Source organism: Cariama cristata, unplaced genomic scaffold, assembly GCF_000690535.1.
Source record: "Cariama cristata isolate BGI_N322 unplaced genomic scaffold, ASM69053v1 scaffold29378, whole genome shotgun sequence".
Taxonomy (NCBI): Eukaryota; Metazoa; Chordata; class Aves; order Cariamiformes; family Cariamidae; genus Cariama; species Cariama cristata.
Genome location: NW_009632144.1, coordinates 5607 through 16684, shown reverse-complemented (window position 1 = coordinate 16684; position 11078 = coordinate 5607). Strand labels below are relative to the sequence as shown.

Sequence of the window (11078 nt, the reverse complement as noted above, 5' to 3'; positions counted from 1 at the left end):
GTTGGACATGCCTTCATTGCACAGCCTGCGAAGGGAAATTGGGAAATTTTAATTACCGCGTTGGACATGCCTTCATTGCACAGCCTGCAAAAGGAAATTGGGAAATTTTAATTACCCAACAAAAGATACACAGTAAAAACTGGGAACTCTGTTTGCATTATCAAACCATTTTTCTGTTTCATCCTTATCAATAGCTTTGTTATCACATAACATGTTTAAGGAGGGAAGACATTGACAATTCGTCTTCACGATGAGATTCTTCGTGATTAGAGGTTCATTAAAAAATTTGCTCAAGACAGAAACGAAACGGCATTTATACCACCTGCAGTGAACAGGGGATGCCAATTGTTGTTCCTGACCATCCAAAAAGTCACCCAGAGCGCCAATCTACCCGTTTTAACCAAAAGAGCTGGTTTGACATTACACTGTTAACGTCAAAACTCAAGGTGTCCAGCATAGATTATAACAACCCTCTCAAGTCAGAGTTCAAGTGTTTACCTGTTCTCCTCTCCCTCCAGCAGCTTCCTGTACATGGCAATCTCAACGTCCAGGGCATTCTTGATGTTGAGCAGCTCCTGGTCCTCCTTCAGCAAGCGAGCCAGCTCCTCCTTGTCTTTCTGTAGGGCAGTTTCCAGCTCTTCCAGTTTTAACCTGGCATCCTTCAGGGCCATCTCACCCCGCTCCTCAGCCTCGGCAATAGCTGCCTGCAGCTGCTGGTTCTGAGGAAGGAGAAAGGGCACTTTCTGAGACCTCATTTTGTCACTGAGGATCAGCCCTCAAACCCCAAGTGGAGAAACCACGGACAAAAAAAAAGGAAACATCTACATGAAGTAAACAAGGGGTGGCTGAAGAAAGCATTTCTGCCCCACACATGGTCATGTGTGATCCAAGCATCCCGTGAGACACCTGCCAACCCCTACCTGCTTCTTCACGTTCTCAATCTCAGCCCGCAGCCTCTGGATGTTCCTGGTCAACTCTTGGATCTCGATCTTGGTGTTGCGGAGGCTGTCCCCATGCATTCCAGCGGTGTTCTGCAGCTGTTCGTACTGATGGCACCAAGACAAAGCAAACCCTCAGTGAAACATTCCTGATGCCTAGATGAGATTTGTCAACGGTTTCATAGCTCATGTGCTGCTATGAGGACCTATCACGTCGGTCCTGGATGCCCAGCTCAATGTAAAAGATGGCTCTGAGACTCAATTATTGGTTTTGAACTTTAAAATAGCTCTTAGTGACACTAATAAGCACCCCTTGGCTTCTGAAAAACTACTTTGGGCACATATTTTCTAGTTAAGGTACATTTTTGGCCATCTTTATTGAGAGGCTCGTACCATGCACCAAAGTGAGATTCTGGACACCTTGAAAACAGTGAGTCAGGTCCCTCAAAAGCAATACAATTCCTCTTGAGACTTCCTTGCATGCAGTCCAGCACCGTTAGCTTGAAGAGATGTCTCACATTGTCACAAGTTACCTGCAAACTCTAGCCGTCACCCAGGGTGCCTTAATTGCTTCCCAACTCACCTGGCTCTGGTACCAAGCCTCAGCTTCGGCTCTGCTGCTCTGAGCGATCTGCTCGTACTGACGCCTGACCTCCTCGATGATGCTGTCCAGATCCAGGTGACGGTTGTTGTCCATGGACACCACCACGGACAGGTCCCGGCTGATTGTCTGCATCTGAGACAGTTCCTACAACCAAGACAAGCAGCCCAGGTGACTCCCAAGCCAAAATCCACCTGGGCACCCAGTCCCACCTCAATGTCTTTGCCCACCACACGCCTCATTGCAACTCCAGCCAGCCCAGGGCAAGGGAGAGCTCTTACCTCCTCGTAGATGCACCTCAGGAAGTTGATTTCGTCCGTCAGAGCTCCAACCTTGGCTTCCAACTCTACTTTAGTCATGTAGGCAGAGTCCACGTCCTAAAGGAAAGATCACGGAGAATAGCTTCATTTCCTCTCGGAAACCCCTTAGGATCATGGAAATTACGGTCTGTGCTGTGGGTAACAGCCGTGACGGTGTTATTCAGTTATGCAAATTAAAAACAAGGAACTTCAATATCAGCCCACAGAACCTACAGTCTCCACAAATTCCCCTTCAGGAGGGAGTCCGCTCCAAGCACACAGAAAGCCTGATACTCCAGCCATCGCTTTGCACTGCCTGTGACTCACCTTCTTGAGCACCACAAACTCGTTCTCGGCTGTTGTGCGCCTGTTGATCTCTTCCTCATACCTATGGAAAGTAAAAATACAAGCTGAGTTTCCCGAATTTTCCTGCCTAAGGCCACACTAAACAAACTAAAAGGAAAAACACACACACAAAAACCCCCAAACAACAAAAAAACACCAGAAGTAAATATTCAGACTGGAAAAAACTGTATCTGCAATTGCCATAAAAAGCATGTGTGTGAAGAACAGTGATGACCAAGCTGCTTGAGTTGGTTTCTGGGTCAGACTCTCACTGCACTTACTTGGTTTTGTAATCCTCGACGTATTGCTGCATGTTCTGCAGCTCTGACTCCAGCTGTCCCCTCTGCGCCAAGATTGAGTCCAGCTGCCTCCTCAGGTTCTGGATGTAATTTTCAAAGATGACATCAAGGTTCTTCCTTGGCCCCGAAGGCCCTTGCTGTTGGAGAAGCTCCCACTTGGTGGAGAGGACCTTGTTCTGTTGCTCCAGGAAGCGGACCTGAAAGCCAACACATGGAGTATCCACCATCACATGGGGAATAGCAGCAGCAGCCAAGGCACCTTTTTCATCATGTAAAAAGATTCTCCTTTACATGATGATGAGAGAACCCATCGACATTTTTTATTTATTTATTTCTGTTGTTGCCTAAACTGCAAGATCGGGAAAAGAAGGAAATTTCTAAGTCGTGTTCAAGTCAAAGGAGCTTTTAAATGTAGCACCAGCTCCAAGTGCATTCCCATCGCAGGCAGTGTAGAAATCTCAGATTTCTAGTCTAGATTTAAAAGCCTGGATATTTGAAAAGAAAGAGGAAAAAAATTATATTAGTGAATACTGAAATGGGAGGGTATTTGGAAAGAGAATGGTACAGGAGGGAAAATTTGTGCCTGAAACCTGCAGATGTTTGAAGACGTTGAGCCTGCTTGCAAGAACAACCTATTAGTTGAGCCTGGTGCAACAGGCTAGATTAAAGCCCTGAAGACATAGCTTTGATCTCGCATGGAAGAGAGATTCTCATCTCTTCCCTAGCACCACTTAATAAAAAGACTGTGCTCAAGCTTCTCAGCCTGCTGATATTTAGCTCGAAAAGGACGTTTCTGCAGAACTTGAAAGTTCCTCCCAGTTTTGACCCTTCATTCGACACAATCCCACCCTCTCACCTTATCAATGAAAGAGGCAAATTGATTGTTCAGGGTCTTGATCTGTTCCTTCTCCTGGTTTTTGACTTGCTGGATCTGGGGATCAATCTCCACATGGACCGGCCGCAGGAGGGTTGAGTCAACCTGCACTGGCTGGATTCCAGGGCCACCTCTACCAGGGCCACCAAAGCCTGGTCCACCAAAGCCTCCCATTCCTCCACCACCCATTCCTCCACCATAACCACCCATTCCTCCACCAAAGCCGCCCATTCCTCCACCACCACCCATTCCACCAAAGCCACCCATTCCTCCTCCACCCATTCCTCCGCCAAAGCTGCCCATTCCTCCTCCATAGCTTCCACCAAAGCCACCCATTCTGCCTCCATATCCTCCACCGCCGTAACATCCACCCATGGAAATCCTTCCACCGCCACCCATGGAGTGGAGACTCTTGCTGCTAAACCCTCCGCAACGTCCACCACCTCCAAATCCCCTGGACATAGAGAATGAGCTGTAGCTGCTCCTGCTTCTGCCGCCCCCCCCTCCAAAGCCACCACCGATGGCAGAGCAAGAGCTGTAGCCCCTTCTACTCCCGCCTCCAAAGCTTCTGCAGACAGATTGCCGAGACATGGCTGTTCCTTCCAAGCAGAGTCAAAAATCGAGAAGATCAGAAAGACGGACGGAGCTGTGCCGTGAGGAGATGAGTGCAAAGAGAAGGGAAGGGAGTCCCTCTGACGGGAGGGCAGGAGATGCTCGCTTTTATCTGTTTCTGGAGGAGGGCTGGGTTTGCATGGGCGTGAAGGAGGAGACAGTTACTGTCTTCATCAGCGTGGTGTGGTTTACAGATTTTCATCTTCAATTTGCCAAACATTGACCCTACCCAGAAACACACCCTATAATGGAGGAGAAAATTAAAAAAGATACAACTGTGTCTACCAAATGGTAGCAACTCAATGACTAAGGAGTCTTACACTTTTGTGGTATAGTAACAGTCTCCCTAGGATATACTAGGGTTCTTTTTTTTCACCTTTCATCCATTGTGGTTGTTTCCCTGCTTCTGTTTATCTTTATTTTGATCTTTCACTCCAAAGCCCCATGGCAGGGAAGCGCTATAGTTCATGCCAAGTTGTAGCATGGCTTTCACAATTCCCCCAACACACCTATGTTACACCCTTCGTCGTCTTTTTACATGGAAAATTGCCCTTGGCTTTGAGAAGTAGTTTCTCAATCTGGAGCCAGGACTCAGCAAATTGCATTTTGATGAGGCTCTGCGTCTTTTCGATAAATAAAACCTTACCAGAAACGAGGTACCGGAGCAATGGTTGGCACTGGAAATTCATTTATTGTTGGACCAAACTCTTACTGAAAATGAGTCCCAGAGTCTTCGTGCCAAGATAGTCTCAGCACCGGTGAAGAAATGCCACGAATATCACAGATGGGAAATCCCTCGAGTATTTTCTGAAGGCTTCAAGACCATGAGAAGACCCAGAGAGGACATCAGGGACCCAGCTGCTGCGGTGGGAAGTGTGGACAGGCGGAGGGACGGCTCCGAGAACCGACAGCGAGAAGGAGGCGTGCAAAATCGCGCTGCCCACATCATAACTCCTGTAACTGTTTAAAGGCAATTAGCGAGGCAGGGGATGCTGGAGAAGCTCAGCTCCTTTGTAGAGACGCAGAGAAACGAGGCGAGCAGAGGGCACAACGACTTTCATTTGAGGAAATGCGTGTTTTTCAGCTGCCTGCCTTATTTCGGTATTTGTATGCAAATGTATTTTTGGCAGACATACACACTTCTGGGCTCTGTTGGGCTTCCCCCCTCCTTCAAGAAGACGGGTGGGTGTCCTTTTTAAGCGTATTGGAAAGCAGTGACCGGATTTTAGAAAGGCAGACGCTTGTCGGGATGCTCCGGGTTTGATGCCACACAGAGAAAGGATTAGCTGCTGAGTTAAACCCAGTCATACAACTACGACCCGTCACGCGCTCATCCTTTTGTCTTGCAGAAGCCTGCTAATCAAATAACAATTAGTGTCTCACTTTAAATTTTTTTATTGAGAAATTCCTTCTTTTAATTAGTTTTCAACTGTTTTAAACCACCTAAGAAGTTCCAAAGTTCAAAAATCTTTCTGACTGTGGAGACACCTAACTGTGCTGGTAGCTGTCTAGCAAGGCTCTCGGAAGTTCCCATAGGACACAGGCAATTAAATCCTTCTTGAAAATCCACACCGGCAACTCTTGGTATCGTCAGATGTTTAAATACCTCTAAAAATATCGCCCAGACACCTATTTCCAAAAGTGCCTAGGGACCCAGATCGTGGCGTAACCTGCAGCTAAACTGGCATTTCCACTGAAAAACACGACTGTCCCCACGCAGTCCACTCACCCACCTCCCTCCCCAGCACCAGCGTGGATTCGTGAGCACACAGGGAAGCGGATCAGGAGATAGATAAGGCTAGAAAAAAATATATATAGTAACTACAAGTCACTGTGAGACTGAAGGGATGGGGAGGACGGGGGGTTTGGTGGTTGTACAGCATGGTTTATAGACAATAAATTAACAGACAACAAATATGTGGGCTGAGGAGGTCCCGTGTGCCTCGTTGGCCTTCAGCAAGACTTTGTCTCCTAGATGCCACAGTTGGGACCAACGCCTGCCCGGGCTGGGAGGTTTTGAAGCACAACCTCAAACATCACTGCAACCATGAGCCAAAAGACTTGACAAACATCTGATCCCCTCTCGGGGCAAAGGCAAAAGCCGTCTCTCAACAGCCCTTCCCGTCTAGAGGAGAGGCAAATTGCAGGCAAGACCTGGCATCACCGTCTCCGCGGACCTGGGCTGTGAGCATGCTTCACTTCTGATTTATCAGTCAAATGTGTTCCACGGCCGCCTGCCACACCGCAAGGTTTAGGAGGTGTCGTGGGTTTATAGCTGCTATGGAGATCATCACGTATATGTGCGGGCACAGACGCACATGCGTTTAACAATGCATTACCTCCCTCTGCATTACCAAATACACGGTTACATTTTGGGGGGAGGGAGTTGGGATATTTTTTTTTCTTTTTCTGTGGGTGGGAGGATGTGATCAGAAAGTTTTCACGTTCCCAGCCGCGCTGGGAGGAGATGCGTTAAGTCAGCACAATACTGGAGTCCCGAGCGCCCGTGTTTAGATAACACGCTCGTTGAGTCACGGCGGCGTCTCCAGCCAAGTTTGGGAAATCAGACCGGGATTTGGCTATCGACATCATCACCCGCTTCAAACGCAACAGGCAGCTTTAGACTGCGGGGATCTCAAACTACGTCCTTGTGCCCAAAGCCCTAACGAGGGAAAACGGCTTTTAAAGGTCCCTTCCAACCCAAATTATTCTATGATTTTCTGTTTCTATGAAAATAAACAGGCAGGAGTACAGGAAAAGCTGCTCAAGCCTTGAATACTTGGAGGAAAAGGCTCATTTCAGCAGCAGCGCTGTGAGTTGACGTGAACTGAACTTAGGAAAAGTCTCCAACCACCAAAAGGGAGAATTTCTGGGGGAAAAAAAACAAAGCAAAGCAAAGCATTTAATTCCCACACTTTCCATAAAACAGTTGACATCTGAGTGTTTTCACTGTGCTTTAGAAGAGGCTTTTAAAACGGTGGGAAATCACAACAAAATTAAACCAAGCTTATTTCGGGCCGCGTAAAAGGTTTTCGCTCCTCCAGCAAAAGGCAGAAATTTTGTCACATCTCGGTCCAGCCCAGCAGAACTTTCCCGTAATTGCTGGTGCAGTCATAGGAACAAAAGGCAAGAGCTTTTTGGTGTCTGTTTGTTTTAACTACAGCATCTGTGCACATTTAGAAGCCTTTTGTCTCCTCATCGCGCTGCCCTGATGTCAGGAGCCGTTTGCTGGAGGCTAGTTTACAGAGAGGCAGCTAAATTGGGGTGACTCTGAGGGAAGGAGATGTCTTTTCTTTCAACGCAGTCTCAGGTCCCTTTACAACTCACTGGAATATTTAACCACTGCCCAAACCATCTCCCCAACCAAGTAGCTACACGCCTTTGCTGGCAGCGCCGTGACGTGCCGCGGTCTCTGGTACGTTTGTGTCTCGAGCATTTACAAACAGGGAACGGAGCATGGGATAAATGCGATGACTCATCCGGATCGCAGAGCGAGTCTGCGGTTGACCAGGGATGTGATTCAAGGTCTCCTGAGCAAGAGGTCAAACCACACCAGAAGTTTTGGGCTCTAAATTTGCAGGCTAGCAAAAATATTCTACTTTTGTGGAGAGGCAGGGCTTGACAGGGGGGTGAGGTCTTGCTCTTCCCATGGCCTCAGTTACCGTTTGGAGATGCCTTAAAAGCAACCCATGGATCCCTGGCCAGTCCAGGCAACAGTAAAAGCTGCAGGGCTGGCTCCAGCATCATGAATGCTGAGGAATTAGCTCTGAATTAGCTGGAGGGGTGATGATCTCCCTTCCCTCTTCCACACCGCCCGTTATAGGATGCTCCAAAGGTACTTAGGGCCGTGCCACGTCTTTGCCAAGACAGCACCTCAGCATTGGGACCACCTCGGAGGACAGGGAAGCCAGTGGGGTGCTCGGAGGCGGTGGTCGGTCGGAGGTGGACTGGTCAGGGAATACCCCAAGTTGGCCAACACGAGCAAGGAAAGGGCGTAGGAAGAGAAAGGGGAAGGGAACGGTCTCCTAACATCAACCGAGTCCGAAAGTCTCCTCTACTCTAATGGGGCCAACTGGTCTCACACCAGGAGACCCAGCAGAAGGACCGAGAAGAAGACCATCCAGGTTCAACCCAGCTGCCTCTTTCTCTCCTGCCACGCTGCCAGGAACGGGCTTGTTCCCACGGACGTCATTCAAGAAAACCCCGCGTCTTTCACAGACTCAGCCGGATCAGACCATCACACTGAGCCTGACCCAGCAATTTTTGCCACCCCGACCACCTCACCCCTGCAAGACCTCCTTCGCCCTCCTGCCAAACTTACAAACCATCCCAATTTTTGGGGGGGAGAGAGGGGTGAGAAGGATGGGAGAGCGGGCTACACGTTCGCTTCGGTTCCTTTAAATGCAAACTTCAAAGGGCAAGAGAAAGTCAGGTAACACTTTCAGGTCTCGGTAAAAGAGGAGTCTTGTTGCAACACGAAACTCTTTGGTCAGAGAGAAAAACCACACAAGCTTACTGCCTCTGGTGTTTATTAGGGTATGCCACATGCCAAAGGAGAAAGGCTTAAGCAAACAAGCACAATTGTTCCCATGATCGCAATGAACAGGTAAACCCTGAGCAAAACTCAACATTTTACAGCACCTTCTAAAGAACACGGGTGAAACTGCCAGTATCTTGCTTAGGAAAAGAAAAAAAAAAGAAAAAAAGAAAAATCCAAACTGCAGCAGGGTAAGAAATGTCTTCAGCTGGAGCTAGTCACCATGAGGAAATTCTCGTTTTGGAGTTTGAGCCCTGGCTGATGAGTAGCACCGATTAAAATTGCACCACGTCTGGATCCAGCACAAGCTTTTGACAAGAAGCCAAGCTTTTCTGCAGGCTTCACGGGACACCAGTTCTCCCAGCAGCACATGGACCCGTCCCCTCCACCCGTCGCTGGTAGGATGCCTTGCGCTTGGACCACGCCGGTTTATAGCCCCATCCCAGCTGCGTTCGGGGATTTCCAGTGACCGGGCAGGTCCTGCTTCCAAACGAGTCCTCAGCACCCTGCTCACCCGCAGCTTTGCAGTGTCTCGAGGGAAGCGTTGGGGAAGCAAGCTGTTCTCAAACACTCCTGAGAATCTGTCGTAGCCGTGTTTGACTTTTCCAGGCAGTTTCTGAAGGATGGCAGTGGTTTAAAATGAAATGGATGGCCATCACCTTGGCAATGAAGGGAGGGATGGTGGTCATCATGAAATTTGCTTCCTTTCTCCTTTGGGGGGTGGGGATGGGGGGGATAGCTTGCTTTCCTAGACCCGCTGGTTGACAGACGTAGAGCTGACGTTCTTCTTCAGGATGGTGCCAGATCCCACCACCACTGAGTTAGACCCTCCAGACCCGAATCCCCCCCCAGCACAAAATCCTCCCCCGGAGCCGAATCCGCCCCCTCCTAGGCTGTAGCAGAGGCCAGCGCCGCCTATGTTACAGCTGCCTCTTCCACTTCCAGCACCGAATCCGATTCCTCCTCCTCCGAGGCACAGCCCGCTGCCGTATCCACCTCCCACCACGGCTGCAGAGAGGAACAGAAGGTACGAGGTTACCTCTGATGCCACCATAACATTTTAGAGCATCAATCCCAGCCCGCCATGCTCCCGTGGGAACGTTACTTACAGATGCTCACGGTGCTCTGACACTCTCCAGACATCCTGCAAGGACAAGAGACGGAGCGTCAGCTCCAGCCAGAGCATCTGGACCAGTCCCGGTCTACGAAACCAGGCTTGGTCCATCAGACCATGGGCATAAATACACGGGACCGTAGTCCATGGCTAACGGTGACACCATTAATATTTTAATAGAGGAGATGTGGCGTGCCGCGCTCTTCCCATTGATTTAGCAGGATGCAACCAAGCTCTTGCTGCATCCCCACCCACCTGCACTCCTCGCCCTCCAGCAGCTTCCTGTAGGTCGCGATCTCAACGTCCAGGGCCAGCTTGACGTTCATGAGCTCCTGGTAGTCACGGAGCTGCCGGGCCAGGTCAGCCTTGGCTTTCTGCAGAGCTGCCTCCAGCTCGGTCAGTTTGGTCCTGGCATCCTTGAGGGCCAGCTCCCCACGCTCCTCAGCATCCGTGATAGAGCTCTGCAGAGTTTCACACTGGAGGGCGAGACGGGGATGTGATGAGTGGGGCAGGGGCAGCCGGTGGGAGATGAAGCCACGATCCCAGATCACGTGGGCTCAACTACTCACAAATACAACAGGTTCCCTCCCGCTTACAACGACTGTTTGCTTTTAGGGAAGATCTGCAGGGCGTTATCAAGAGCTCACACCCATTTCTCAAAAAAATGCAACCCCTACCTGTTTCTTCACGCTCTCGATTTCAGCCCGGATCCTCTGGATCAGGCGGTTGAGCTCGGAGATCTCGACCTTTGTGTCCTTAAGGCTGTCTCCGTGTTTGCCTGCGGTCGCCTGCAGCTCTTCATACTGGTAGGTAGATGTGAGAGGAGCAGGTTAGGTCAACCATGACTGGCTCCTTGCAGCAGGTCTCCATGCCACCCGGTGCAAGCCAAGGTAGGAATGTGCACGTTGGCAACATCCCAGGTCTCAGCACAGTCTGAGCTACCACCAGTAACTCTTCCACCTCCTCGGACACGGGCGATCGCAAGCAAAGTGTAGCGAACCCACCTTGCATCGGTACCAAGTCTCAGCCTCCACTCGGCTCCTGTTGGCGATCTCCTCGTATTGGGCTTTGACCTCTGCGATGATGCTGTCGAGGTCCAGGTTTCGGTTGTTGTCCATGGAGAGAACCACAGAAGTGTCGGAAACCGTCTTCTGCATCTCAGACAGCTCCTGCGATTCACACCAGATCTGGCTTTAGCCCTGCTGTGATTTCCTTACGGCATCACAACCCTTCTCCGTCCCGGCATCCCCCTCCAGCGAGCAGCTGGACCACTTACCGCTTCGTAAAGGTACTTCAAGAAGTTGATCTCATCTGCCAGAGAATCTAATTTTGCTTGGAGTTCCACCTTGGTCATGTAGACTCCGTCCACCTCCTGCAGCAGAAACGGGACGTGAAAACCTTCTGCCTGACGCACGCCGTTTCACCCAACATTTATCTGTGAGCCCTTTGGCGCTCCCTT

The 11078-nt window shown here is 49.8% G+C and overlaps 2 protein-coding genes across 2 annotated transcripts in view; both read right to left on the bottom strand.

Moving 5' to 3' along the window:
• Window positions 1-6: 6 nt before the first annotated feature.
• On the bottom strand, window positions 7-3947 carry LOC104166353 (keratin, type II cytoskeletal 3-like; the record flags this gene model as incomplete). The annotated part of the gene is made up of 8 exons (XM_009706243.1): window positions 3339-3947; window positions 2465-2679; window positions 2166-2226; window positions 1821-1916; window positions 1522-1686; window positions 921-1046; window positions 499-719; window positions 7-25 (listed from the first exon to the last, which is right to left on the bottom strand). Coding segments are annotated over exons 1-8 (1512 nt in total), but the record flags the coding sequence as incomplete, so codon positions are not given.
• A 5306-nt stretch (window positions 3948-9253) lies between these two features.
• The window catches only part of LOC104166354 (keratin, type II cytoskeletal 4-like), a 4330-nt gene continuing 2505 nt past the window's right edge, over window positions 9254-11078 (bottom strand). Inside the window, exons 4-10 of the mRNA XM_009706244.1 lie at window positions 10896-10991; window positions 10624-10788; window positions 10297-10422; window positions 9875-10095; window positions 9615-9649; window positions 9502-9513; window positions 9254-9435 (exon numbers count right to left, since the gene is read on the bottom strand). Coding sequence (XP_009704546.1) covers window positions 9254-9435; window positions 9502-9513; window positions 9615-9649; window positions 9875-10095; window positions 10297-10422; window positions 10624-10788; window positions 10896-10991 — 837 coding nt within the window. The remainder of the gene's footprint in view (window positions 9436-9501; window positions 9514-9614; window positions 9650-9874; window positions 10096-10296; window positions 10423-10623; window positions 10789-10895; window positions 10992-11078) is intronic.